This window comes from Venturia canescens, chromosome 6 (genome assembly GCF_019457755.1).
Source record: "Venturia canescens isolate UGA chromosome 6, ASM1945775v1, whole genome shotgun sequence".
In the NCBI taxonomy this organism is placed as follows: Eukaryota; Metazoa; Arthropoda; class Insecta; order Hymenoptera; family Ichneumonidae; genus Venturia; species Venturia canescens.
The window spans coordinates 5,055,163-5,079,963 of NC_057426.1; the positions used below are offsets into that span (position 1 = coordinate 5,055,163).

At 36.3% G+C, this 24,801-nt stretch overlaps 4 protein-coding genes across 17 annotated transcripts in view; 3 read left to right on the plus strand and 1 right to left on the minus strand.

Annotated features, from left to right (window-relative positions):
* Window positions 1-10,017, plus strand: part of LOC122412099 (dystrobrevin beta) — a 23,994-nt gene extending 13,977 nt beyond the window's left edge. For 6 of the 11 annotated variants that reach the window (XM_043421411.1, XM_043421414.1, XM_043421412.1 and 3 more), the window contains exons 13-17: window positions 370-535; window positions 683-1,029; window positions 3,376-3,521; window positions 5,761-5,820; window positions 6,677-10,017. In XM_043421411.1, the coding sequence (XP_043277346.1) occupies window positions 370-535; window positions 683-1,029; window positions 3,376-3,521; window positions 5,761-5,820; window positions 6,677-6,939 (982 nt within the window). In that variant the 3' untranslated portion in view covers window positions 6,940-10,017. Of the gene's footprint in view, window positions 1-369; window positions 536-682; window positions 1,030-3,337; window positions 3,522-5,760; window positions 6,045-6,676 lie in introns of those variants that run through there. The other 5 variants (XR_006261289.1, XM_043421417.1, XM_043421418.1 and 2 more) reach the window with 5 other exon arrangements.
* Window positions 10,002-15,367, plus strand: LOC122412336 (uncharacterized). Its single transcript, XM_043421806.1, has 18 exons — window positions 10,002-10,109; window positions 10,193-10,388; window positions 10,616-10,786; window positions 10,911-11,158; window positions 11,226-11,399; window positions 11,500-11,600; window positions 11,729-11,859; window positions 11,976-12,126; window positions 12,158-12,470; window positions 12,765-12,908; window positions 13,001-13,177; window positions 13,288-13,421; window positions 13,551-13,699; window positions 13,776-13,948; window positions 14,091-14,237; window positions 14,366-14,617; window positions 14,678-14,827; window positions 15,058-15,367. The coding sequence occupies exons 1-18, from the start codon at window positions 10,050-10,052 to the stop codon at window positions 15,196-15,198; spliced, it is 3,012 nt and encodes a 1,003-aa protein (XP_043277741.1). The 5' UTR covers window positions 10,002-10,049; the 3' UTR covers window positions 15,199-15,367.
* A 152-nt stretch (window positions 15,368-15,519) lies between these two features.
* Window positions 15,520-20,318, minus strand: LOC122412100 (uncharacterized). Of its 4 annotated transcripts, none has more exons than XM_043421421.1 (6): window positions 20,165-20,318; window positions 19,827-20,082; window positions 19,124-19,200; window positions 18,664-19,044; window positions 18,075-18,528; window positions 15,520-17,882 (listed from the first exon to the last, which is right to left on the minus strand). In XM_043421421.1, exons 3-6 carry the CDS (start codon window positions 19,196-19,198, stop codon window positions 16,627-16,629), a joined length of 2,166 nt encoding a protein of 721 aa, XP_043277356.1. In that variant the 5' UTR covers window positions 19,199-19,200; window positions 19,827-20,082; window positions 20,165-20,318; the 3' UTR covers window positions 15,520-16,626. The 4 variants fall into 4 exon arrangements, with proteins under 4 accessions (XP_043277356.1, XP_043277358.1, XP_043277357.1 ...); XM_043421423.1 differs by having other exon boundaries at window positions 20,178-20,316; XM_043421422.1 differs by having other exon boundaries at window positions 19,927-20,318.
* Window positions 20,319-20,368: 50 nt separating this feature from the next.
* LOC122412096 (uncharacterized) lies at window positions 20,369-24,801 on the plus strand. Its single transcript, XM_043421399.1, has 10 exons — window positions 20,369-20,683; window positions 20,765-20,878; window positions 20,967-21,186; window positions 21,337-22,179; window positions 22,358-22,603; window positions 22,670-23,040; window positions 23,133-23,503; window positions 23,614-23,865; window positions 24,059-24,311; window positions 24,426-24,801. The coding sequence occupies exons 1-10, from the start codon at window positions 20,564-20,566 to the stop codon at window positions 24,729-24,731; spliced, it is 3,096 nt and encodes a 1,031-aa protein (XP_043277334.1). The 5' UTR covers window positions 20,369-20,563; the 3' UTR covers window positions 24,732-24,801.

A 24,801-nucleotide genomic window follows, 5' to 3' on the forward strand; every position in this document is an offset into this window, starting at 1 on the left:
AGTCGAACTTTTCGCTGTAATGTTACACGACTACACGAAACTTTAACACACCACTCGAGTCCAACTCTGCTCACTCATACTTTTTTGTAAATTGAATACCAACGAGTTCAAAAGCATTACCAACCGAGCATTGATTTTGCGATAAATTTCTTCATCATTCTCGAATAAAATGGCATATAAATAAAATAACCGAACAATAAAAACGTGCTTACAAATTTTTGGATAATCATTGATCATGTCAAAATCATCAAATTCACGTTTACAGTAGATTCACATACATATACATAACATAACATCACCGAGTAGTTTCGTTTGGACTTTCAGACGAGTTAATTTATATTTTTGTTTTATCCCCATTCCGGAATTTAGGAGACAGCAAGAAATCGAAGCAGCTGGCTTAGAAAATCCTGCCCTTATGTCGGAGCTTCGAGCCTTGAGACAGCGCAAAGATGAGCTCGAAACTCATCTCGCTACGTTGCAAGATTCCAGGCGACAATTGATGGTTCAGTTGGAGGGACTTATGAAGATGTTGAAGGTTAGTCGAATCTGTGACGAAACCTCGAATCGAGTTTGATAACTGAAATAATGAAAAGCTACGTTCGCAACTTTGAGGATCGAGTGTTCGATTATCCACGAACTGGTTACTTCTACCGAGATATTAAAATGAAAAATACAAAAACAGAATCATCAGGCATCGCCGCGTTCTACACCGAACAGTTCGCCGCGAAGCACGAAATCGCCACCTTTACCACCAGGGGGTATTCCGAGCAGTAGATCAGCACCCCCAACTCCGGGTGGTGCGTTATCGACGACGCCACAGCAACAACCGTTACAACAACAGACGAATCAACAATCGCAACAGCAATCTCAACAACAGCCGCAGCAGCAGCAGCAGCAGCAACAAATATCACAGAACTATCAAAGCCCCGTTCTCCCAACATCCGTCGCAAATATGCCGGGGAATGCGATGCTCGGCTCTCTACAGAATCCCATACCAGATAGTCTCTCGTGTGTCGGTGGCGACGTAAGGTAGGACGGCATGCGAAAAATACAGTTAAAAATATTGAAGAATTTCCCCTCGGTTTGTTTTTTTCATTTCGTTTCATGGTATTTACATTGTGCGTGTTTATTTATTGATGTTACATTTATTGTTTTTACTACTGTTACGAATAACCGACGATTCAATAACAGGAAAGAGGGAACGTCGCGTTCATGCAACTTTTTAGGGAAAATGCTTTATAAATTCATACTTGGCAAAAATTATAATGAAACTCTTACGATCTGGATGCCTTGCCATTTTTTATCATTCCTGCTCGATCTTAGACTTCAAATTGAAATTATTTGGGTTATTTGTATCATGAATCAAGGTCAATAACGTGAACCTTCGTATCTTAACGAATCGTTAATAATCAATGATTATTTTGAAGTCCCTCTTTTCTTTTGATAATCTCAAATCGCCATGGATAAAATGTTTTCACAGTTCATTTCTCTGTAGACTTTACGGAGCACGCTATTTTATTAATTAGAACCTAATAACATTTGAGAATCATTGTACGGAAGCAATGTCATCAGTAGACAAATACACGATGAAAATTCTTATTCTGAATTATTCATTCGAGTTTTGGTACCATAAAGTAGTCGATAATTGTAATCCATGAATCACACATTCTTTTGAGTGCTATTTTGTGATGATGAGCAATTGCTCAAACATTTGCCTTGAAGGAAAAATACCTTTAAAAATCAATTTAACTGAAGGTTGTGTAACATGTCCTTTTAAATCATTGCTTTTTCAACTGTATTAAATTTTATTTAAATTTCATAAAAGTTGAATGTATTTCAACAACACAATTACATGTGAGTGTCAAAACTATGAGCAAACATATTTTCACATGAAAAATCTATCCGCGGGGAAAGACTTCATCGAGCGTTACAATTGATATTTAAAAAGTGCGAATGTTTAATATACACGTTGCTTGTACTTTTCCCTATGGCTTTTGCGCTCTTTGTTCAAACTCTATCATTATTTTTTCTTTTTATTAGCAGCAAGTGTTTTGCAAATGTATAGCTTACCTTTTATTTCTCAAAAAGTTTCTTTCTAACTCTTAATTCATTAAATTCCAAGTTAGAGTAGTTCTCACGGAAAGTAAGCAACATTCCCATTTTCCAAAATATATTCATTTAATTAATCCCTCGTATAAAAAAGTTGAATGCAAAAATCCATTGTTGTTTAATGTATCGACACACGTCTTTCTAGCTTTGAAGTTCACTTCCTTAGCATTCCGGTACTCAGTAATCTGACATACACGTTGAAATCGAACCGACAATCTTAAAAATAATATTGCAAGCACATTGATTCGCCCAGGATAATAAGAGCAATAAATTATTTAGATTGAATTGGAACAAATGTTTGAAACCCACATCAAAGAGAAACAAAAGAAATCTGAATTCATCAAAGAATATTCGCAATACCACAGTACTGTAAAATTATGAATGGAAAGTAACATTTGCCACATCTCAAAAGGAGCTGAATCTTAAATTTTCATTAATCTGCTGGTACGGGAATGCTAATGAATGAAAATTCATGGCAGAAGAAATAAATGTGTGGAGCGTTCTACATCTCGATCTTGACAGAGAGAAAGAAAAATGTCTTTTTAAAAACTTACGATTCCTTCACAAATTTATATTAAACTTTTGAATATCCGATAAGCGCTTGATGTAGAGGTTACGTACTTGATTAATATATTCACGAAGACAAATTACCTTACTTTTAGAATATACTCATAAAGAAATAAGTTTACGTGAAAGTATTGTAAAAATGAACTTATATCAACTTAACCTACAATTCACGATCGTAGGATCAGCTCAAAATCGAGAGCAGCGTAAACGTTTCCCTCACAATGTACGCGAGTATTCCCTGAATAATATATCATTGAATCCTATTATTTAACAGCGTAAAGAAATAATCATACTCGTTTATGTATTTGCGTTATCATGTCACATCTCATGCGAATGTAACGTCACGTATTGTCACGGAGTATTGCATGAATTTGTGCGTTGAAAAGAAGGAATAATAATTTCGCTATTATTTTAATAAAGTCCTGTAGAAAATGATAGGTTCATACGCTTGTTTAAGTAGTGACGTTTGCGTAGCACGTAGAACTTTTACCAATAGAAGTTATTCAGTTGTACAAAAAAGAGCCTCGAAGGTAGTATACGAAGAGATTAAAAGAAAAAAGGAACTCTGTTGTTGAAGCTTTGCAAATAAAAACGAGAAGAAAAGAACGAAAAATAAAAAGGCATGCCACCTATTATTTATTTGGATTGTTTTTGTTGAAAGTTGCTTCGCGCAAAGAAAATAGAGATTTTCGATGTCAGGTCTGCGTTCAGGACAAACAGCTTGCCAGGGAGCGGCTCGAGCAGTGCCAACAATAGTTTGGGACGATCATTACGAAACGACTTATTGGTAGCCGCGGACAGTGTCACTAATGCCATGTCAACGCTCGTGAGGGAATTAAATTCAGGTAAGGTATATTTTTGCCATTTCCACCGCTTCCCAAACGACGCAAGTATTTATTTTTATTTTCTTATGTTTTTTTTTTTTTTTTTTAATACAATCGATCAACTAGTATTACAAAGCCACTGATCGGGGACTGCGAAGAAATCGTTTTTTTACGATTTTCTCGTCGATGTGTTTTGAACTCCGAGTAACCGATTCGAGTAGCTTTTTTTCCGAGCTTTTTCATACCGTTTTTGTTTCTCATTGTTTTACACAAATCATATATTATCTAAATGTCAATTTCCGACATTCGATACGATTAGATATTTTCAGGCAGTGATGATGCTAACTCAAGAAATAAAGAAAATATGGGCCTAGACCAAAAAACATAGACACGGGAGTACTTTATTCTGAAGCATGTAGTTTCATTGGAATTTTTACGCCCATAGGACATTCATTCGTTCATACATTTTTCTATTATCACCACAAAACTCGGATGATAAAATATATTCAGTGTGTTCTCAATGCAGGCATGACGCACAGTATATTAACGTACATATACATATGTATATAATATTATTTTTTACTTATTCATATTTATGAGGAACTGGCATGCCGAAAAAAATGAGAAATAATTTTTTTTCAAATGATACATTGGCTGTCAGTTTTTTTCACGAACATTCCTTCCCGTTTATCGAACGACTTTTTTTGTTTGTATTTTATGGGGATTAATCCAGTGTTTTTGAAACAAGGCCCATTCTTTCGGTCACTTAACTCATTTCCATAACCCTTGAAACCGTTTTAAACTTTCGTTTCACTACAGCAACTTTTATTCATATTATATCATGCAAGACATTATCGTTGTATAGAACGATACGTACACAACCATTGTAACAAAACCCATGAAAGATAAATTCATTTTTTAAGTAGTTTAACAATATGGTACTAAACAGATTCACTGTTCTATCATGATGCCAAATACATTTAGGATTATGTTGGTTAAAGAAAGCTGCAAAAAAAAGACATTTTTCTGTCAGTAAATCAATCAATCTGTCAATACTTGAAAGTTTTATTAGGACTTTCCTTCTGATTCAAAAAATTGCTTGCTGAAAAATTTGCATTGCATTTGGTTTGATTGCTTATTACAGAAAAATCTTCAAACTTCCGCTGATTTTTTGCTACGCTGAATCTGTGGTTCAAAGGGTGAATGTCTTGGACATTCATGTTCTGACATTGTTCTATATTGTTTGAAAAAAGCAGTGAATCTGCCAAACATTGTTTTTTTTTGTCAATGTAAATATACAAATCTCTTGTTAATACCCATTCATTGTCATGAAAGTTTGATTTTTCTCTTGTCGCATCATTCATCAATTTATTAGAATAGAAAATTAGGAAATTTTAGTTTAGTGTGTAACATGGACTATACACGCAATTACGCAGGACGGCCAGAGGTTTCTGTATTATATTGTTTTTTCATTTTATATTTTGGTTTGAATTTTCAGATGAATTAATCTGTTCTTGCGTTCCTACTAACATGTATTAATTGGCAATTGCAGATTTAGATTGTACTAACAACTTCTTCATTTACCGACAAAGACAGACTTGCAAATTGAAAGTTTGTGCGATAAGAAAAAAAAAAAGCATTTATGAAAACAAAGAATTCATCTACGTGACTGAGACGATTTAGCTTTTTTTACGTTGATTGAGGCAAATTAACAATTTTCACTGACCTTTTTATCATTGAAATATATATATGTTGGGGTGGTTGAAGTTATTTTTTTGAGTTGCGAATGAATCTAAAAAGTATTAACATACAGCTTCAAGGACTTGGATAACTTCATTGCACTTTCCACTGAAAACTATGGACTGCCTTTTTCTAGATGTTCCGACAACTTTTTGATAACATTTTTCCAGCTTGTTGCAACGTTTAAGAAAATATGAGTTACAGTTTTCAAAAATCACGAAAAACTTTCGAAGAGCTGACTGCTCTGCATGAGTTTTTCGTTTGAGTGTATTAAAATTTTCCATCGAAATTGCTCAAAAATATATAATATTAAGTTCCGAAAGCTCTATGCAAGAAAAGTTTACAGAATTTTTTTTTCACGCGTTGCTGTGGTATAACGTACCAACATTATTCATAACCACCCTAATATATATACATAATAACTGCAAACTGGAACAACAAAAAATACAAATAACACTCTAGACGTGTTGTGGAATGTGTGTGATGCACCGTCTGTGAATGTTCCCCTGGTACCTTGCAGACTCTGACCAGGAAGAACACTCCCACAACTCTGGGCGGCATAACATCAGAAAACCGCTTGGTAAGTTTTCGTTAAAATTATTTTCAGGTTATATCTTCTCTCCTCCACAAAAAACTCCAGCCGCGACGCACCGGTGATATAAAATCGGATGACTTATTTTTTTCCACGAATTGCATTGAATTCTATTGGTACAAAAACAACGGTTTCACTAATAGCTCGATGGACCATCTTTCTTTTAGTACTTTTAGCTTCAACACGTATTGTACCGTTTCCATAGACTCAAGGTAATATTGATCATTCGTCATTTTTATCATAACTCACCTCTCACGATAAAAAAAAAAATCATTTGGTGATAACATTTTTAAAACGAAACTCAATTCTCAATGAATCATGCAATTTTTATAGTCCTCGAAGCGTTCTTTACGATAGATGAAATTGTATCCTGGCACTATAACTGTACGTACAATTTTGCTTTAGCCATGTGTTATATTACATCGTCAAATATTTATAAACGAAACTTAATAAGTTTCTCGTCAATCAATTTGTTTATTCTATTATGGCAGTTACAATAGCTACATAGCTGTAGATTTTTTTTCACTTCAAATTCACAAATTAATTACATTGAGAGAAAAGGTTTTACAGAATGAATAATAATCTAGTAAGGACTTAGAATTTTAGAGATATTAGGTTTGAATTCCCTTATTCTTTACCATTAACAAAAGTTTTTCTCTCAGTGTTACAAATATACTTTTTATACCATCACCCTGGACTCTCCAGATCCAACATTCGCACTGATAAAAAATAATTTAACAGCCTTTTTCAATCACGAATTTAATTCGTAAAATGAATCAATGAAACAAAAATTTTGAAGAGTGTAGCTCTTAGTCAAATTTTTATCTTTCCATTGTGCTCTTAGATTTCGAAGCCGGCGAGGACGGTGATGACAGTAGCGGAGGTGGCAACTCTTGGCGGGAGGAACTGCAACGTCGCTATCAGCAGGAAAATGATTTCCTTGCAGAACTGAGAGCACGAAACGCGAGCGTTTCTCAAACACCGTCAGCAACACCATCCAGCGAACAGGAACAAGAAAGAGGCGAAAGAGAAGAAGCGGAAGGTGAAAAAGAAGAAGACAGCGAAGCTAATTGGGCTGAAGCTGTTAAAAGATGGGTCAATCGATAAAAATATGACACATCTCGTTTTTATTAGTATTCGTTCAAGAAACTTTCTGTTTCGTCTGATTCGGAATGAGAAAATAAAAAATAATTTCCACTAAGACTATCCTGCATTGTTCAGTTTTTTTAAATCATTTTTCAGAGTTTACAAAATTGACTCACGCCAGGCTGAGAAATTTAGTTTCTAAAATTACTGGAATGTGAAAATCAAAACTCCAGATATCTGGTGATTCAATCCATTGAAAAACCAAAATTATTTGGATATCGTTAATTATTTTTCGTATCAGATGACTGAAAAAAAAAACTGAATAGATTAATGAGTTCACAAATTGATAATTTTCGCAATCAACGAAATGGACAGTTTTCTTAAAACGATGATAAAATATAAAAGTAAATAATAAACCGCGATAAGACAACGATTTCCTTTTGTACGACGTAAATGAAATTTACCTCTATGAAAAAAGAAATACATCTTGAACGTCAGAAATCGGGCATTAAGAAAAGAAATATATAGATTAATTGATGTCATCGAAAAGAAGAGAAAAAATGGAGTATGTGGAGGTAACGAAAATTAATGGACATTTGATTCCGAATGGAAAGACTAAGGAAAAAATTATGCGATTGTCGTATTAATGTAGAGTCCGTAACTGTATAGCTTAGGAAAACAAAACGAACAGAATTAACCGAGAGGAAGTCTGAGCTTTGCTTCTCCATCAAATTTCATATTGATAAATGTCTGAAGAAACAGAAAATCGTAACCATCGTCAAATAACCCTTCACAATATTGCTAGAAACGAGGAACAAGAGCGAAATTTAGCTTGCTCAAACAGTGGCTCCGAAAAATAGGGGCGTATTACATAATTTCGTTTCTCATGGACTTTTTTTGTCGGAATGTCTCACTTTATTCGACAGCGTTTTAAGAAGAAATGAATGGCTCGTTTCTTAAACCAAAAAAGCTAGTCGTTTGCATTTGTATACATTTTATACCAGCGAAAACATTCCCGTAACAGATTTTTTATTTCTTAATTCCGATTTTGAGAGTACTTATTAAATTGCATTTCCATTTATTTATGATTACGATGATTCAATAAAAAACTAGGAATTATCAGTAAGACTGCAATTATCTAGCGTATATTTTCTTCAGAACAATTATTATCATGAAATGCCACTTCGAGAGTCTAAAATGAATTGATAAATGCGCTTATTTCCGAATCGAATTTTTAAAAACTCGTCTTCCTACCTTTTTTCGAAAATTTCGATTCAAGTGACTCACCTAGTTGAGTCGGACTTTTGCTTGAAAGAAAATTTCAATGTCAAAAGTTTAATTTTCGACGATAAAGAGTAAAGTTTCTTAACTACCAAGTATACATGCATCGAAAAAATAAATAACGCCAAAAAAGCTTGACATTTTTATCATTAAATTCAAAAGAATTTTTCCTATATTCGAAAGTTTGTAAAATTCGCCTACACTCATTGAACGTTCTATCACCTGAGCAAAACCATGCATGTCTATTTCATCTTGTATACTTGTCTGTGGTAATCGTTAATCTGGTCTTCATATTGTAGTAATAAACGAAAGAAAAAGGGTGAAATTACGAATAAAGCTGTGTCGGAAAGTCCAGCGCGATTTGCAATCATTTCAGGCCTAAAGATTAGAGAGAAAATGTCACTGGCAGCTAAAAGTTTATTCTCCGATGATATTTAGTGGCACCTTGATGTGCAGCTCTTGAAAATTGTTCATTAATGGGGTGTCTGGGGTGGAACGCTGTGATGCGTAGCTTTCAGCTCCATTACGACGATTTTTTGACTCGCATAAGAAATTAAGATTTTTCTATAAAGGAATTGCTTTCATTGTCCGTAACTGAAGGTTGGGAAATCGTTAGCGTTCCTGAAAGCTTGCAATATTACGAGTTGACCGGTTGAATTGATCCTCAAGTTCCATGTCGGAGCCGATATATATGAAGAAAAAATAAAATAAAGTTTCTTTGTGTTACGAGAACGAATAGCTTCGGCCTCAATGAGTTGTAAATCTCAGCTGGAGACTAGTAGGAAAAGTGGTAAAAATAGAACTTTTTGAAAATTTTATTGTGGTACGACAAGTTTTTCAGTAGATATCGCAACCACGAATGAACAGCAAAACAGAGAACGATTGATCGGAATAACCTACAAAAAATAAATTTTTTTGATACGTTAGTTCGTGCAAATTATAAATTTTTCTCAACGAACGATGAACGTGTGTGTTTTAATACGATTTTCCAGCTTTGATAAATTTATACAAATTTGCATAGTTTGCATCGAATAGACCATCCGAAATACAAAAAAAAACTAATGAAGAAAATCACTAAAAATAAGAGGAAATGAATTTTTGAAAATTCCGAGGAATTTTTGTGTAGATATTTCACACGAACAATTCACTATTCATCATTGATGTACATCATATTCGTACATATTTGAAACAACAGCCAGGGAATCTTTGGCACACGATTTTTATTCAACAAATGACCTTAGAAAATGATTGTACAGAATATCAGTAAAACGTAGAAAAAACGAGCATTCAAACTTCACGCGTCATTATCCTCTTCTCATAAATTCAATAAAAAAGAAACATTGCGCATTTACAATTACCGTCAAAATATATAGCTTGGCCATGACAATACACGAATTGAGTGTCTAAATCAACGCTCCTTATCGCATTTATCAATTAATATACATTGATTAATAATGAAATCGCTACTAACGGAAATCGCACAAACAAATTTTTCAGTAGGTCGAGACAAAGATATGAAAAAGGGAAATAAAAAATTGCATTTTAAATATAACGCGCCATCTGTTTATACTTCGTAAATCAAACTCGTATACGAGTCGTTGTATTAGAGTCTTCGTAACAAATGAATAATTGATCGATAATCGATAAAATAAAAAAAAAACGAAGATATTATGTAGATATGCATAAGCAATTAACGGTTAAGATTCTAATTGAAGTAAAATCTTTGAATCTTGCCGAGATTCGATGGTCATTAAAGTTCGGTAATTGTAAAGTATTCATTGTAGAACAGAGCCATTGAATAAAGAGGAAGAAAGAGAATAGGAGAGTAGCATTTCTTATTTTGTACCCCGATGACTTCTGAAGTGGTCGAGAAATTCATCAACGTCACTGTTAACACCATCGAGAATATTGTAAGTAACGTTTTCTATTCTTTTCAAAATCAATCTTCTAATTGTTATTCTTCCTTCTTCTAATATATTCATATTTCCTCCAGGTCAAGAGAGAACCAATCTCCATCAAGATTCTCATTCAGCACGATGGAACTCTCATTGGAGAAAGCGATCCGATCAAAATTGAACCGGATTTCCGGGATCCGCCAATCATTCATCGCATCGATTTTTCTACAAGTTTCCGAATCGCTGTCACCGATCGGAGAAATATCGATTCAGTCGTCTCCTCTCCTCTCATAGGTTTTTGATACTAATTTCGTATTTTATTTTTTAAATTATATTTTATGAAATTTTATCAAAATTCTGTGTACAAGGATCTATTAGACCTTCTTTTTTTTATTCTCTGGATTAGCATTTAATTTTCATGTTAATATCAATGGATTAGTGGAATTGGACATCGTTCTAAGGTCAAAATTGTACTATCAAGTTTTTGTTTAATATTGTTAATAATCTGGTGGTATTTGCAGTTCGAGTTATTGAGAGCGAGGGTGATGCAGAACTCAAATCCATTTCGTCGGCTGCCGGTGACAGTAGGAAAAGGGAAACACAAAAATTGGGAAAAAAATCCTCTGCAAGCTCGAATAGAGAAAGAAAAACCATTGGAATTTGCAATGTCGATATGATACCAGTGATTTTGGGTAATGCGAAAGAAAATATGATGAAACTGGAAGAAACTACATTTCCTCAGAACTTGGATATTCGACTTTCATTCCAATGGGACCTGAGAGATTATTAACAGTAATTAAATGATCTCGGATTCAGGGGAGAAGAATGTCGCGGAAAAGCTTATAGTCGAAGAACCAAAACAGCATACCAGTAGCGGAGGAACTTCGTGGTTGAATCTACCAGTTTTAACGATATCGCTTTCACAGAACGACACGAATTTTTTGCCTCCCGAATGGCAAGTGAATTGTTTCAGCGTTACTTTGGAAAGTATGCACAATTTGCCAGCATCTTTCACCGAAAACTGCGACTATAAAGCAGCAACGATGATCTACGTCGATGATGAGGTTTGAGGAATCAAATTTCCCAAGGTCGACGGACCCAGAAACTGAGAATTTCGATTTTTTACTTAAGGAAATTGAAGTTGTACTCTTCGATGACGGAAAATTTTCAAAATATCGTGACGTCGAATTAACTAAAAGATGGAATACTCTGAGCAAGTTGGAGGGTCGTGGTAGGTTGTCGAAATACAAAATTGATAGTGATTATGGGAATACGAACAATCCACTTAAGAATATCGATTTAAAGGTACGAAGGAAACCTTGAAGTTTAATCGAATTGAAAGATCAAACTGAAATTCAAATGAAGTACATTTTTATGCATCCCCATTGAAATTCTTTTTCCTCAGAGCATAGTCGAAAAAGACAGTCATAGAATTGAATGGAATTATATGAGTCGTCACATTTTGTTGGACCCTGGTCAAAACGCCATGAAAAGCCATCTCGAAAAGTACGAAAAATTCTATTGTAGCGCATCACGAGTTTCTTCCCAATGGAAACAGCAATGTCTATAAAAATATTCCATCATTTTTTTAAGTATTTTATTTTACTATCTAATATCTATGAATTGCTCGAAAGGTACCGATATTGGCCATTGCAACTGAGAATAACGAGCAACGTAACCGAGAATGGGAAGACAAAGTCAAAAATCCCAAAATCTCAATTCTATCAGTGTTATGTCGATCTTTCGGAACTTTTATATCCAGGAAGTGAGTAAACGTTTGCTAAATACTCGGAAGGAATTTTAAGCTCTTCCCAATCATTATTATTATCAGACGTGCCCATTGGTTCATAGGATTTCACAATTCTTGTTTTCGCATTTCAGGGACGCAGACTCGGACGGTTGCTCAACTATATTCGTTTAGCACGACGGAAATGATGGAAAAAACAGGTTTTAATAAAGTCTTGTTCGCCGATGCAAACACAGTTGAACCGAAATCTCGAGAGAAGAAAGGAAAACTTGACACAAGAAGCTCGTCCGTATGAACTGATGTTCCTCGAGCTCTAACTCACTAATTCGTCTTGGATGACTCGTACTCTTTTTTTTTTAAATCAGATCAATTTGTCTTCAATGGATTCGGTGTTGATGTCCAGTGTTCCACTGACCAACGAATCCAGTGAACCTGTCTTCGTGATAATGCAATTCGAACTTCTGAATGCAATTTTGCCTTCTACGAACGGAAACTTGACATACGATTTGCGCGATTTGATCGGAGCTCCTGAAAAATTACTTCCGTATCCTTATACCGGTGATTTGGCGGAGGAGCAGTATAACAATTGCATTAAAAAATTAGCCGAAACAATCATCGAAAGTTATCGAGTATTAAAACCATTTTGATTGAGATTCAATTTTTGCTGGGATGACTTTTGACGTTTATAAAACTTTGTCTCGTTAAAACCAAAATTATTTCATTGAATCGTCATTGGAAATTCCATTGAATATGCGTGACAGGACTTCAGTGATGGAGACGAAAGAGCTGACGGTTCATCCCGACATTTATCTGGACAAGTCCCGGAAAAAAAATATTCTTACATTCCGGTAATTCGATCAGTTACCGAATTTTATTTCGAAAAGTTAATTCAATACTAAAATGTGGGTTTGTATCCAATCAAGGACGAAATCGATCGATTTACTCAATATTTGTACGACACCGGAACTTACGTATCTATTCAAACGAGCCTCAAACAAAAAATCGTTCGACTCTTGGACCAGAAGTTTAAGATGCAATCAGGCACTTGGGACTCCGAAGAATGTCAAGTTCGAGACAATTACAATTTCGAACCCTTTCTTCAATATTCTCACATTGATGGACAAGATCAAAATATTAAGATTGAAACATTATTTTGCAGAACGTTGTGGCAAATGCTTATTTGTACTTTGTCGAACAGATGCACTTGGCTCTAAATAGTGAAAGCGAATATGAATGTGAAAATAATACGAAAAATAGTACCGATAATGTCTGTTTTTATGCAGAAGAATTTTACGAGATGGGAAACATTGCTAGAGCCAAAAATATTTACCTGAGTGTAAGTGAAACATCGAGTTTCTTTCATTTTTCCATTCCAAATTAGTAGCAGACCGACATTTTGGGATGCAATTCTCATAATTTTCATTATTTTTCTTTTTCATTCTCTAGTTAATAGCCAAAAACCGCAGAGACCCGGAAACTTGGCTCAAGTATGCAATATTTTCGAAGAAAATAAATGACGAGGAAAAAGCTTTATCGTGTTGCAGAGAAGCAATTTCTGTAGATAGACGTCATAAATTCGCGTGGGTGCACAATCATTGATTTTTGTTAAAGCAATAGAATTTTTAGTGTATTGAAACCGAAATCACATTTCGGTTGTGTTAATGCCAGGAATTTTTCGTGCACAATGGCTGTTTCAACTTTTCTAACAGATTGTTGCTTTACGGCGTTTTGCTCGCTGAAACACAAGATTATAAATCATCAGAGATCTTTTTAAAAGCAGCGACACAGTTCTATCCTCGTTCCGTCGAAGCGTGGGGAATCTTGCATCTTTTTTTTCTTCGTACAGAATATTTTCCAGGTCACGATTCAAGAGTTCTCAACATAATTCGCATTGTACGAAAACTAATTAAGTTTTCACCAATCTATCTTCGTAGGAGTGGATTTATCAATTCGTGTAGCACAACAGTGTTTGTTGGACCAAGATTGTGATAGAATTCCTTTGGATTGTTTCGACACTGAGCCTTTAGCATGGTCGACGATTCACTGCTCGAAAAATCGGATCTACTTGATACTGACAGTATTTTTACTGAAATTAAATTTATTTGATGTGAGTAATGGCTTATTAATTGAACATCGAAAAATTGTATTTGGATAATGAGCTCATGCTTCAATTCTATGTGAACAATGTGCAATTATTGTTGCTACCAAATTTTGAAGCTTTTGAATGATTTATTTATTTATTTGTATAGTTTGCAGGAATAGCTCTTGCCGAAGAGCTTTTACTCTCAGGAAGATCTACTTCGTGGCTTTATTTTATGGCAGTTCATCATTACCTGTTGGGAAGATATGACGATGCTTTGACACACCTCAGGGAGGCTCAACACAATCATGGAATGGTGAGCATCGAATACTCAAAGTCCAATTCTTTTTCAATCAAATTATTTCTCTATTGTCAAACACAAAGTCGAAATTTCTGAAAAAATGATGCCTGCCTATAAAATCATTTATTCGTTGATTTTTCTAGGATTATTCAATTAGTGCTTTGATGGGTCACTGTTATTTCAAAAATGAAAATTCTGAATTGGCTATCGAGTGTTACGAATTTGCGAGCACACTTTTCAACAGACCCCTCGATATTCATTTGGTCAATCTCCGATTGGCTGATTACCTATTACAAGCGGAGGAATACAGTCGAGGGAAGAAGCTTTTTCTCAACGTGTGCAAAACTTCACCAACGTCGAGTAGTTGGCTAGGATTAGGAATTGCATGCTACGAGGTAACAAACAGTGAAATTTTATCAATTCGGACTTCCCTCCCCATTGTCTGATTTCCTCAGTTGAACGAATTCGAGAACGCTGAAGTTGCTTTGACCGAGGCCAACAGACGCGATCATATCAATCCAGACATCTGGGGATATTTGTGCTTGTTGAATATTTGCCTGCAGCGTTACGACGAGTTCGCTGAATGTTATAGACAAGCAGTGAAGGTACTCGGTTAATCATATTAGTACGTTAATTTTGCATTCAAAAAATTGAAGGAAAATTCAAAAACTATTTTGCCTGTGATAAATTAGAAAAAAAATTCTGTTCCATTTCAACGAAGTAAATTTTAATGAGATTCAATCTTTTTCTATCCCATTTTATTCCATTATTTCAAAAAAAAAAATCTAAGACAACTTGTACTTGTTACTAAACTTTTATTCATCATTGACACCAGAATGATTTACAAAACGAGAAATTGTGGGTTCGCATAACAAATGCTATGGAGTCTTCAGAATTGTCGTCGCCGATGTTGCTGACGACTAAACTGACAGAAGTCGAAAAATCATCGGAGAATGTTACATCCATCGTAGAATAAAAACCGTGCAAATGATGAATACCCGCGAAACATTAGCGTTTCATGTTTAAAAAATAAATAATTCATCGCTGTGAGAACAACACAATAATAAATATTGTTTTTCCGATAGAAACTTTGTTAAAATTGTAAACAGATAAAAATAAATTATAACATCGCCAATATTACGTTAAAAATAAAATCACTGGTTGAATTGAATGGAGAAATTCGAATCCATAAACATATAAATATTCACGAAAAACAATTTGTATGAAAGTTATGGAATGAAATAATGGGGTTGCATTCCTCCACGTCGATCACAAAACCAAAAAAAAGTATACAAAGTAAATTAATATTCAAACAATTATTAATAATCATTCACTATGATTATTCTCAACAATTATTTCGATGATTATTTTTTAAATCGTTAGTTCGATAAATTAACTCGTTCAGACAAAATAATCTCCCCTTTCCCCCATTTTCAAAATAATATGCATCGGTTAGTTTCGACAAAAGAGATTATAAAAATATTTTTGCACAATACAAAAATATCATTCAATAATTTAGTAAGTAGCTGATTCATCATTTTTCCTAATTACTAAATATTTAGTTGAAGACCTTTCTGAGCATAGAGCAACATGTAACACAGATGAGGTTCAGAAACTGTCATTGCATTTTTTGTGCCAGAGAATTATCGATTCTGCTAGTTATTTAAAACTTGTATCATTGAATACAATGACGATAGCAAAATTTTCGAAAATTACAGGACTGGAACATAATTCCACTTCACTGGAATTTCTTTTTAAAAAATTTAACATCTAAGGACTTTATTAGCGATGAAGTTAGATGTACGCATTGAAATGTAAATCATTAGCTTTTCTCTACAGTTGCAGAATTTCATTCTGAACATTTCTGTTCACATTACAGCCAAATAATTGACGATATTCTACTCTCGAAAAATATGGTAAACGTAATATCATTTTGCACTGCATGTGCTATCATAAAATTAGCATTGAACATTACTGTCTACTCGAAATAGTAAGTAGTTTGAAAGTCTACGATCTTCCTAAGCGAAGACTTGGACTTTTATTGCAAAATCCACTGGATTAATGATTTTGAAATTTGGATCATTAGAATGCATCGATATTTCATTGCAATTATTACGGAGGTTAACACTCTGGAAAATTCGTTATTTTTTTAATCGCTTCTGGAAATTTAGTGACAAAACGAGAAAAGATAGTGCTAACAACTTGCACAGAGCAGATAAAATTTCATTGCATTCTAATAACGCGTATTCCGAGGCCAAAGTTCGAAATCTAGTTCAAGACAAAATATAAATATTTGTGATACCTTTCCCCTTATGTGGACAGAATATATTAATTACTTTATACTGATTTTTCCTCTCATCATAATTAATTTCTTGAAGTTTCCAGTATTTTTGCAGGAAGTTCTCTACGTCAGAGATTCATCGAGAATTTCCTCTTTCATGTCAGTGGAAGAATTCTCTTGAATATTTTGAGTTTCATCACCGCCCAAATTTTTTGATACGTTGGGGTCCCTTGGAATTTCCGCTATTTTTTCGTCAGTGGAGTTTGCATTTTCTTTCGATTGTACTTCACATACTTCTCCATTTTCGTTCTTATCCTTATCTTCACAGCTGTTTGCGCTATCACAAGAAATCGTAGAATGCATATCGTTTGGCAAAGTTGTTGTATCGTTTGAGAGCGATCCATCGTCAAGGTTTCCTTTATAAACTGATTGTGATTCTGTTTCGTTTCCTTCAATGGATGATGAATTTTTGGAAGCTTCACTCGTAGATGGCAATAACTGTGGACAATCGTTGTCAATTTTGTCGTTCATTTTTATGGCAAAGTTGTCCGAAAGATCGTGAATACTACTATTGCTCGGCATTTCTATGAATCCACTGTCGGTACTGATATCTCCACTATTCATACAACTTATTGCTTCCGAAGATTCATTGACATCGGCCGAATGATTGCATGTTCCGATATCTGGAATTGCGTTCAAGGATTTTACATTCTCGTGACTTCCTGAATTTTCTGATGGAACATTTCCGAATATTTGTTCGCAACTTTCGTCCTTCAAACTTGTGGAGTTTTCTTGTTGAGCCTCATTATTTTTATGTTCGGGTGTTGTTTCGCGAATCTGTTCATCGTTTGTTTCATTATTGCTGTCCATTTCTTCGAGCAAATTTAGTTTTTCGCTTTCAATTGAATTTGCATTTGTTGTCAGATCCCGACTTATCTTCGAATTATTTCCTGTATCTTTCGTTTTTTGGGTTCGAAGAAATGTGGTAGAATCCTTTTTCAATGATTCCTCGGGTTTTTGTAGATCCCGCGAAAATTTGGTAGAATGATTCACAATGTTTACACGTTTCTGAGCATGTGGTGATTTTTGAGAATCTTTCCTGACGGATTTTGGTGTACCCTCAAATTCCTCTTTTTTTCCTGAGGACGAATTTTTCCCATCGCTCTTTCCACGTCGCTCATGGACATTTTTCGGCGACAAGATTTTGTGGGCTTCGAAATTACGAACTTTTGTATTCTCATCGTTTGGCTTTTGTCTCCCGATCGAAGGACCTTCGTTCACGTGGGATGAATCTACATGTTCCAGTTGGCTGCTGTACATAACCCGAGGTCTTTGACGCGGACCTACTCTTCCCGTACCTGCGATATTCGGTGAACTCACTGTAAGCAAAATGTTCATTTTCTTGACCCAACGAGTGATTGATAATTTTTTTCTTGTAAAATAATCAAAACTTCATGAAAAGTGTTTTCTCAAGTGTTAATCGACACCAAATTTTTTTTTGAAAATCAAAATTGTGCAAAATTTTTTTGCGGGTGAAAAGTGGACAAAAAAGAATTGATTTTTATATTGACCTTTAACGCTCATCACTGACGACTTCGATGCCATCGGTCCTTGAGGATTGAGTAAAATTTTAATGCTCTTTTCCGACGCAATGACAACACGTTTTTCGTTTTCAGCACCACCACTGTGATTTTTCTTTGATTCGGACCAAGAAGAGACTTGATGGGATTCACGGGAGTTCGATTGATGAGAAATTCGCGAAGTTGTTCGAGGTGAACGATAATGTTTGTCATTTTCATTATATTCTTGTCGCAATGCAACGTCACCCAATGAAATTCGATTTTCACGTTTGGTAACGTCGTCTGCAAGATGAAATTTATCGTTATCCCATTCTCTTCGCCAATTTCCTTCCGCCGTACGTTGTCTGCTTATTCGAGCTTCGTCTATGCGGTTCCTTTCCGCTCTCCAGGCTTCGTAATCTGGATGTGACGTATTCCCTGAAGGTTCATGTTGATTCCAGTGTTCCTACAAATGGTTCAACATCTCTTATTTGCCCATTACTTTTCTAGCCCTTTGAAAACATGTGCTCATCACTGTGGTTAAACGATCTTCAGATGAATGCCACTACTACAAAAAGTACTTTACATTAATCTTTCATACCTTAGCATGCCAATCTCTTCCACTTCCTCTCCTCTTGAATCCACCTCTGGTAGTTTTGTTCCTTCCCCGATTTCTATCAGAATCTACAGAAGTTTCATTCCCAGGTTCTTCTCGTTCCGAATCAGCTAAAAAGTTATATTTTGGGTCCGGCGGAGGACCCTGACCATCCGCAAAAGTGTGATTTTTTTTCCCTTCCCCGGTTCCTATGTAATGGTGAGGCGGCTGATCATTGTGTCTCCTAATGGATTGTTTTGGCTTTGAGTTCTGCTTCACCGGCCCCGAGAATTCTGGAGGTTCTTTTCTTGTAGGCCAATCCTCTTGTAGAATTGGTTTCGCTAAAGCATCTAGTTTTGCTGCATTTTTCTTGTCCGCTTCAACTTCCTGAAAAACATCAGGAAATTGCATTATGCCCATGAGACTTATGGATTGTGTTTCTATTCCTATGAATGAAATTATTCACCTCGTATCTTCTCTTTATCTCTTCGTTTCTCAAACGAATCTTATTTATTTTCTCTTCCAGAGCTAGTGAGGCCATCTCTGAAAAACAGATATTTTCATGGTTTTTATTCATTAAAATATAAATGGAATTTTTTTCAGGCATCTGCTTATCGAAAGGAGAACCCAAATCACTTATTTCCCTACCAGTCAAATCTTTCTCTCTACATGATGTGATAAAGATGATTTCACAAATCTCATGAATTGATTAAATTTGGCAAACATCTTCACTTGAAATATATTAATCGATTTGATTTACTTTCTGTCATAATACAAAATCAATAGTGCCGGCATGTATTGAAATGCCAGTGAATGTAATGTTTTTGGAGAAAAATAGAGTGTTGCAAAACTGCCTAATCTGTTGTTAATATCAGTATTGTGAATGGACTACATCAGTACAAAAAATGAACCATAATTCGTGGAAACAAAAAATATATTTCGGGGGAAAAAAACGATAAGGCACACGATTCTCAAATTGTCACTTGCACACACGAATTTTAAGTAAATTTCACAAAAAACTATTGGTCATTGAAAAAAGAATTATTTGAAATCATCAGAACGACCGCAATAATATAAAGCTTGATCATTCAATAAAAACACCGTTATAAAATTGAACTTGCTCTATTGTAAGCGTTATAAAAGTCGACATCACAGTTCATTTTCCTTACTAGTTAACTTGAGTTTGTCTAAGGCGGTGAAGTCTTCGAATTTCCGTGATTTTTCTCTCTATTTTTCGGTTCTTCAATATAAAAATAGCAAGTTTCTCACTTCTCGATCAACGTCGCACATATCGTAAAATCGAAGAACTATACGAATTCACAACACAATATCATTGTGTAGGTTTAGCAACATATTATATATGCTGCTCACGCTGTCACTTCCGAATTCCTCAACCCCTTTTTACCGTTTATCGGATCGCCTCACCTAAAAATTCATTGCATTCGTTAATCTATGTGCCCCAGTTATAGGTTAGTATTATATCGCAAATGTAAACTGAGTAAACGACTCGAGTGCTGTACTGCGCTGGTGTTGCTGTTGTTATTGCCATTTGCCATTATATTATATATATGATACCGAGTCTCTTGATATCTTTCTCTGTTTTTTTATCTACACAGCCCACGGTCGTTTATACAGGTCTGAGAAAGGTGGTAGTGGACAGTAGCAACGAATATTCAGACGTACATAGAAGTGCAGTTCTTACGGGCGGCAAGACAAACTTTCTGCCACCCAATCCGTCGCTTGGCGGCGTGACGTTCGCACTGTGACGTCACAGGTCATTGCGGTGTTTCCGCGCGCGCGACGAAGTTGACCTTGCATATAGAAACAATCTCGAATCCATTTTTTTTCAATGGTGCTTCGACCACGTCGTTTTAGTGCGGGAGCATAGTAATTATAATTTTTCGCAATGACTGCAAACGCAACGGGAGCACCGGCTGAAAATCCTGCGAGCTCTCTCGGCCAAGATGCTCTCAGTTTACAAATATCTCTCCCAGAAATGTTGGATCTCGCACTGGGAACCCCCGAGGTACGCTCGAATAAGAATAAATATATGCGAACTTCCTAAAAATTTCCTTTTTCCTTTATTCCATTCCATTATTTACATTAGATCGGTACGGTTAATTTGAACATACTTCACAATTTTCTTCACGTGTTGCTGCATCAAATTAATCTTCGTACGACGAAAGTTGAGTACAGAGGCGATGAAGCGAATCGTATACAAGTAAATTTCCCGCTCGGAAAGCAATCTTCTAAATGTTTCATTCCTCTCAAAAACAGTTTGGTTAATCGCCACGATCGACCGTTTGCAGGCCATGATTAAAAGTGCTAAAGCAGGGACGAGCTTGCAACTTCATGAATATAGTATAATCAATTCAGGTTCAAAAACGATCCAGCGTGACTATGACAGTCGGAAAGAAATCAATGCTGATGTTTATACTCGCGATGTAGACGGTGTTCCTGACTCGGGTAAATCTGATAACGCAGAAAGAACGGCTGCGAGTGCACCGGCTACAGCACGAGGGAAAAACGGTTCAGATTTTCATTTCGCTAATTCTTTATCTATGTAATTCGTGTACAATTTTCTATCTATGGAATTTCACTACAATTTTCGTTTTGACATGACGAGATTACGTTTAACATGATATACAAATGAAGTGAATGGTCGGTATTGACTGATAGACACAAACAAAGATCCTGCAAGCGGAGTGTCTGCAGCCAAAAAAACATCAGGATCAAAGCAGCAAATAAGTGCTGGAATGAAGGGGGAACGCCAGTCCGTCATTTTTGTTGAACCAGTCGTTAATGGGGCAACTCCAACGGCTTTAGGCTTTAAAAAACTTGAGGAAACAGTGGTCAATCTCCAGCAGAGATTCGAAGCACTTGATGAACTAGCTAAAAATCCTGAGATGATAGAACGTGTTAGAAGCAGTAAAACTGATCCTCTCAGCGACATGTGGCACGTTATAAATATAAACAAAAGATTGGATGCTTGTGAAAAAGGAATTGAAAAACTCACAACGATGGTGCAAGATTTGATCAAGGGCGACAAAATTGAGATCAGCCCTTCGGGAGGATCATCCAAAGAAGTGGATCATCTAAACGAACGAATCGTCGAATTGGAAAATCAATTGGGTTATCTTAGCGGTGATTTGTCAAATTTGATGAGCACAGTGAATGCAGAAGGAAAAGCAGGGGATCCCAAGGCCAATGCGACTCAACCAACAAATGAAGAATCTAAAAATTCTGCTAAAGAAGGGAAAAAGGAAGCACCGCAAAGCTCTTCGAGTACTAAGGAATCTGGAGCTAATGTTCCCTCTGCGAGTAATGATCCGGGAACCCCTGCAATTGGTAAGGAAAACGAATCTCCAAAACCGCCCGCCACTGGTGGAGATCCTGGTACTGCGGCCAGTGATACATCCAAGGAAACATCCAGCACAAAAAAAACAGATAACAAAAAAGCACCTGAAAATTCAACTGCGAAAGAAAAACCAAAGCCAAATCAGGAACGACGCAGCGTTATAGGTTGAGAAAATAGAATTGTTTTCAAAAATTTATAAAACTGAACGTTGCACCAATAGAATTTGATATTTTTTTTATTTTATACTGCTACAGTTACGTTGCTTTCCATCCGTGCAAACTCAGTCAATACCATCCAAATTCTCATTTGTTTTACGTGCTAGAATAATGAATTATTCAATAGGAGGCATTGACTTAACGGATCTCAAGCGCGACGTAAACGCGTTGAAAAATGAAATGGTCGAAGTGAAAAAAAATGTTGGGAAATTGAACTCGAAACTTGTTGAAGTCCTTGAATCACCAAGACCGTTCAGTCAGCCACCGAAGGACCCTGTTACAACTGGTGGGGTTGCTACTGTTGCAGAGGAAACAAAGGGTCCAGCTGTTCCAAAGATCACTGGAAGTGCTCCTGCTGTTTCGTTCGCTCAAGGTGATTCAGTAGTTCCAGACACTTTTTTCTTCATCTTTGTACGCTCATGAATGATGACGATGATAGAAAGTGAAAATACCGAGGACGTATCGAGTCCACCCAGTACAGAATCGCCATCGAAGTTATCCCTGAAACGAACTGAATCCCGAGTCGTGAGAAAAGTGCAAGCATCGAATCGCTCCCCAGTTTCTGAGCCTCAATCCTACGAGCATAGTATTGAAGAACTCGAGGCCCGAGTTTCGGAGCTGGAGAAAGAAATTGGATGTGTTAATGAAAAGCTCAACAACGATCCAATGAAGTTATTGGGCGCTGATGGAAATGGAGGAGTTGGGGATTTGGTTGCAAAGATTCAAACGATGAAATCAGACATGGAGAAAATGAATTCGCTGGCATCACGATTGATGGACGAAAAGGAAAATCGGGAGTCGCATACGAACGTAGAGTTTCTAAAAACTTATTTTTTGTTAATGAAATTTGTCACGGTAGGGACTAAAGGATGGTTTTGGATCTCTGGTCTTTCACGATTCAGGCCCTGATCGAGCAGATCGAACTCCTGAAAACGATCAAGGCCGATAAAGAAGATTTAGAGGATGCTCTTGCTGATAAAGCCGATGCTCGAGCCGTTAATAGGAAAGTTTCTCACGATCAGTTCGACGCGGCTTGTGACGATCTTGCGCGTGGTCTCGAAGACGCTATTACGAAACTCAGCCAACAAGAATCCGTGTGGCAGCAAGCACTTGACGAGGTTCAACGTGAGATCGAGGGAAAACTCGATAAAATTGAGATTTCACCACTCAAGGATTTTGTTAACAATCGTCTTAAGACGTTGCAGGAAAAACTAAAAGCTCTGGCAGAAATGCGACGAGAAAATGAAGCTGCTGGTACTAAGAAAATGTTGAGGTACGTTGAACAGTCTCTTCACTATAGGAACAAATTAAGTTTTCAAAAATGTAGTTGGAGATCTTCGATCTCCAAAGTGTATTCATAAACCGTTGTTTTGCATTTTTCAGCGATGTACAATGCATATCGTGCGATGCAAACGTTGTCATGAAAATGGAAGACGGCGGTTCCAATTATCGTGCACCGGCGTTGCCATGCTCGAAAAGCATAAAACCGTATTTGACCTATGAACTTGATCAGGTGAGAAAGCAACAGAGAAAATTACCAACAAGCAGAAATATGTTACAATTCGAAGCAGCTATGCAAGACCTCGCTAGGAAGTCAAAACCGGTGAAAGAAGAATTATCAATGAAATCTCCAAGGTATAAAAAATAGTTTTTTTAAATGTCAAAGAATTAAAAATAACGTATGATATGGCAGTGACGAAAGCAAAAATACCAACTCATTTTTTATAAACTTCCAATAATTTCAAATTCCATAGCAATTTTTTGGGACGGTCCAAGTTCAATTATTAAATTGTACTTGAACTGTTGAAATAAAAATATTATTCCGAAGGGACCATCTCTGCAACCGTTATTGTGGTGGAAGTCACACGATAACAACACCTCAGCAAAGGGTCATGAGAATGGGACACTTTTTGACCCAATGGGGCCCCGAGGCCATACAGCTCACCGAGGGTGTCGTTCAAGGGAACGATGGACAATTGTATCGAAGTAGGCCGATGCCAGGAAAATCGGAAACAACAACGGTTCCTGGTGATGCAGACGGCCCTGTCGAGATTCCTCCAGGAACACCGCGCTCTCCATCGGTAGTTGAGCCAAGTTTTGTTATTGTCTGGTCGATTCTTATTTGAACTCTACAACCGAACTTCAATTTCATGGTTTGATATGTTTTTTCTGAGAATGAAATATATATTCGTCAGATGGTTGAAGCTGGTATCGCGTCGCAAAGACAGAGTCAGGTAATACGTGGACGTTCGAGCATTGCAACACTGCCAAAGCGTACGAGCACTCGCAGAGTTTCAGAAACATCTAGGGAAGCTAAGAATGTAGAAATTCCCATGGGACCATCGACCCCACCGAGTGCGGAAGCCGGAACGACGGTTGACGATAGTGAGACGGTTCCAGAGCCTCCGGCTCCGATGGATGAAGTCGTGCGTGAACCTTCTCTCGTTACCAACCAGGGAGAAGAGGAAGAAATGGAAATGCTCACGGAGGCTGACGAGTAAAAAAATGTTTTGAGAGCTTGAAAAGGAAAAGCAAATGAACTTTCATGGTAATAAAAAAATGTTGAACAAA

Coding starts and splice junctions, on each gene's coding strand:
- LOC122412336 (XM_043421806.1), top strand. CDS start 10,050: ATGACTTCTGAAGTGGTCGAGAAATTCATCAACGTCACTGTTAACACC. Junction 10,110..10,192: donor TTAACACCATCGAGAATATT/GTAAGTAACGTT, acceptor TATTTCCTCCAG/GTCAAGAGAGAACCAATCTC. Junction 11,860..11,975: donor GGAACTTTTATATCCAGGAA/GTGAGTAAACGT, acceptor TTCGCATTTCAG/GGACGCAGACTCGGACGGTT.
- LOC122412096 (XM_043421399.1), top strand. CDS start 20,564: ATGACTGCAAACGCAACGGGAGCACCGGCTGAAAATCCTGCGAGCTCT. Junction 22,180..22,357: donor GGAACGACGCAGCGTTATAG/GTTGAGAAAATA, acceptor ATTATTCAATAG/GAGGCATTGACTTAACGGAT. Junction 24,312..24,425: donor GAACACCGCGCTCTCCATCG/GTAGTTGAGCCA, acceptor TATATTCGTCAG/ATGGTTGAAGCTGGTATCGC.
- LOC122412100 (XM_043421421.1), bottom strand. CDS start 19,198: ATGGCCTCACTAGCTCTGGAAGAGAAAATAAATAAGATTCGTTTGAGA. Junction 19,045..19,123: donor AGATAAAGAGAAGATACGAG/GTGAATAATTTC, acceptor GATGTTTTTCAG/GAAGTTGAAGCGGACAAGAA. Junction 17,883..18,074: donor GTCAGTGATGAGCGTTAAAG/GTCAATATAAAA, acceptor TTTTGCTTACAG/TGAGTTCACCGAATATCGCA.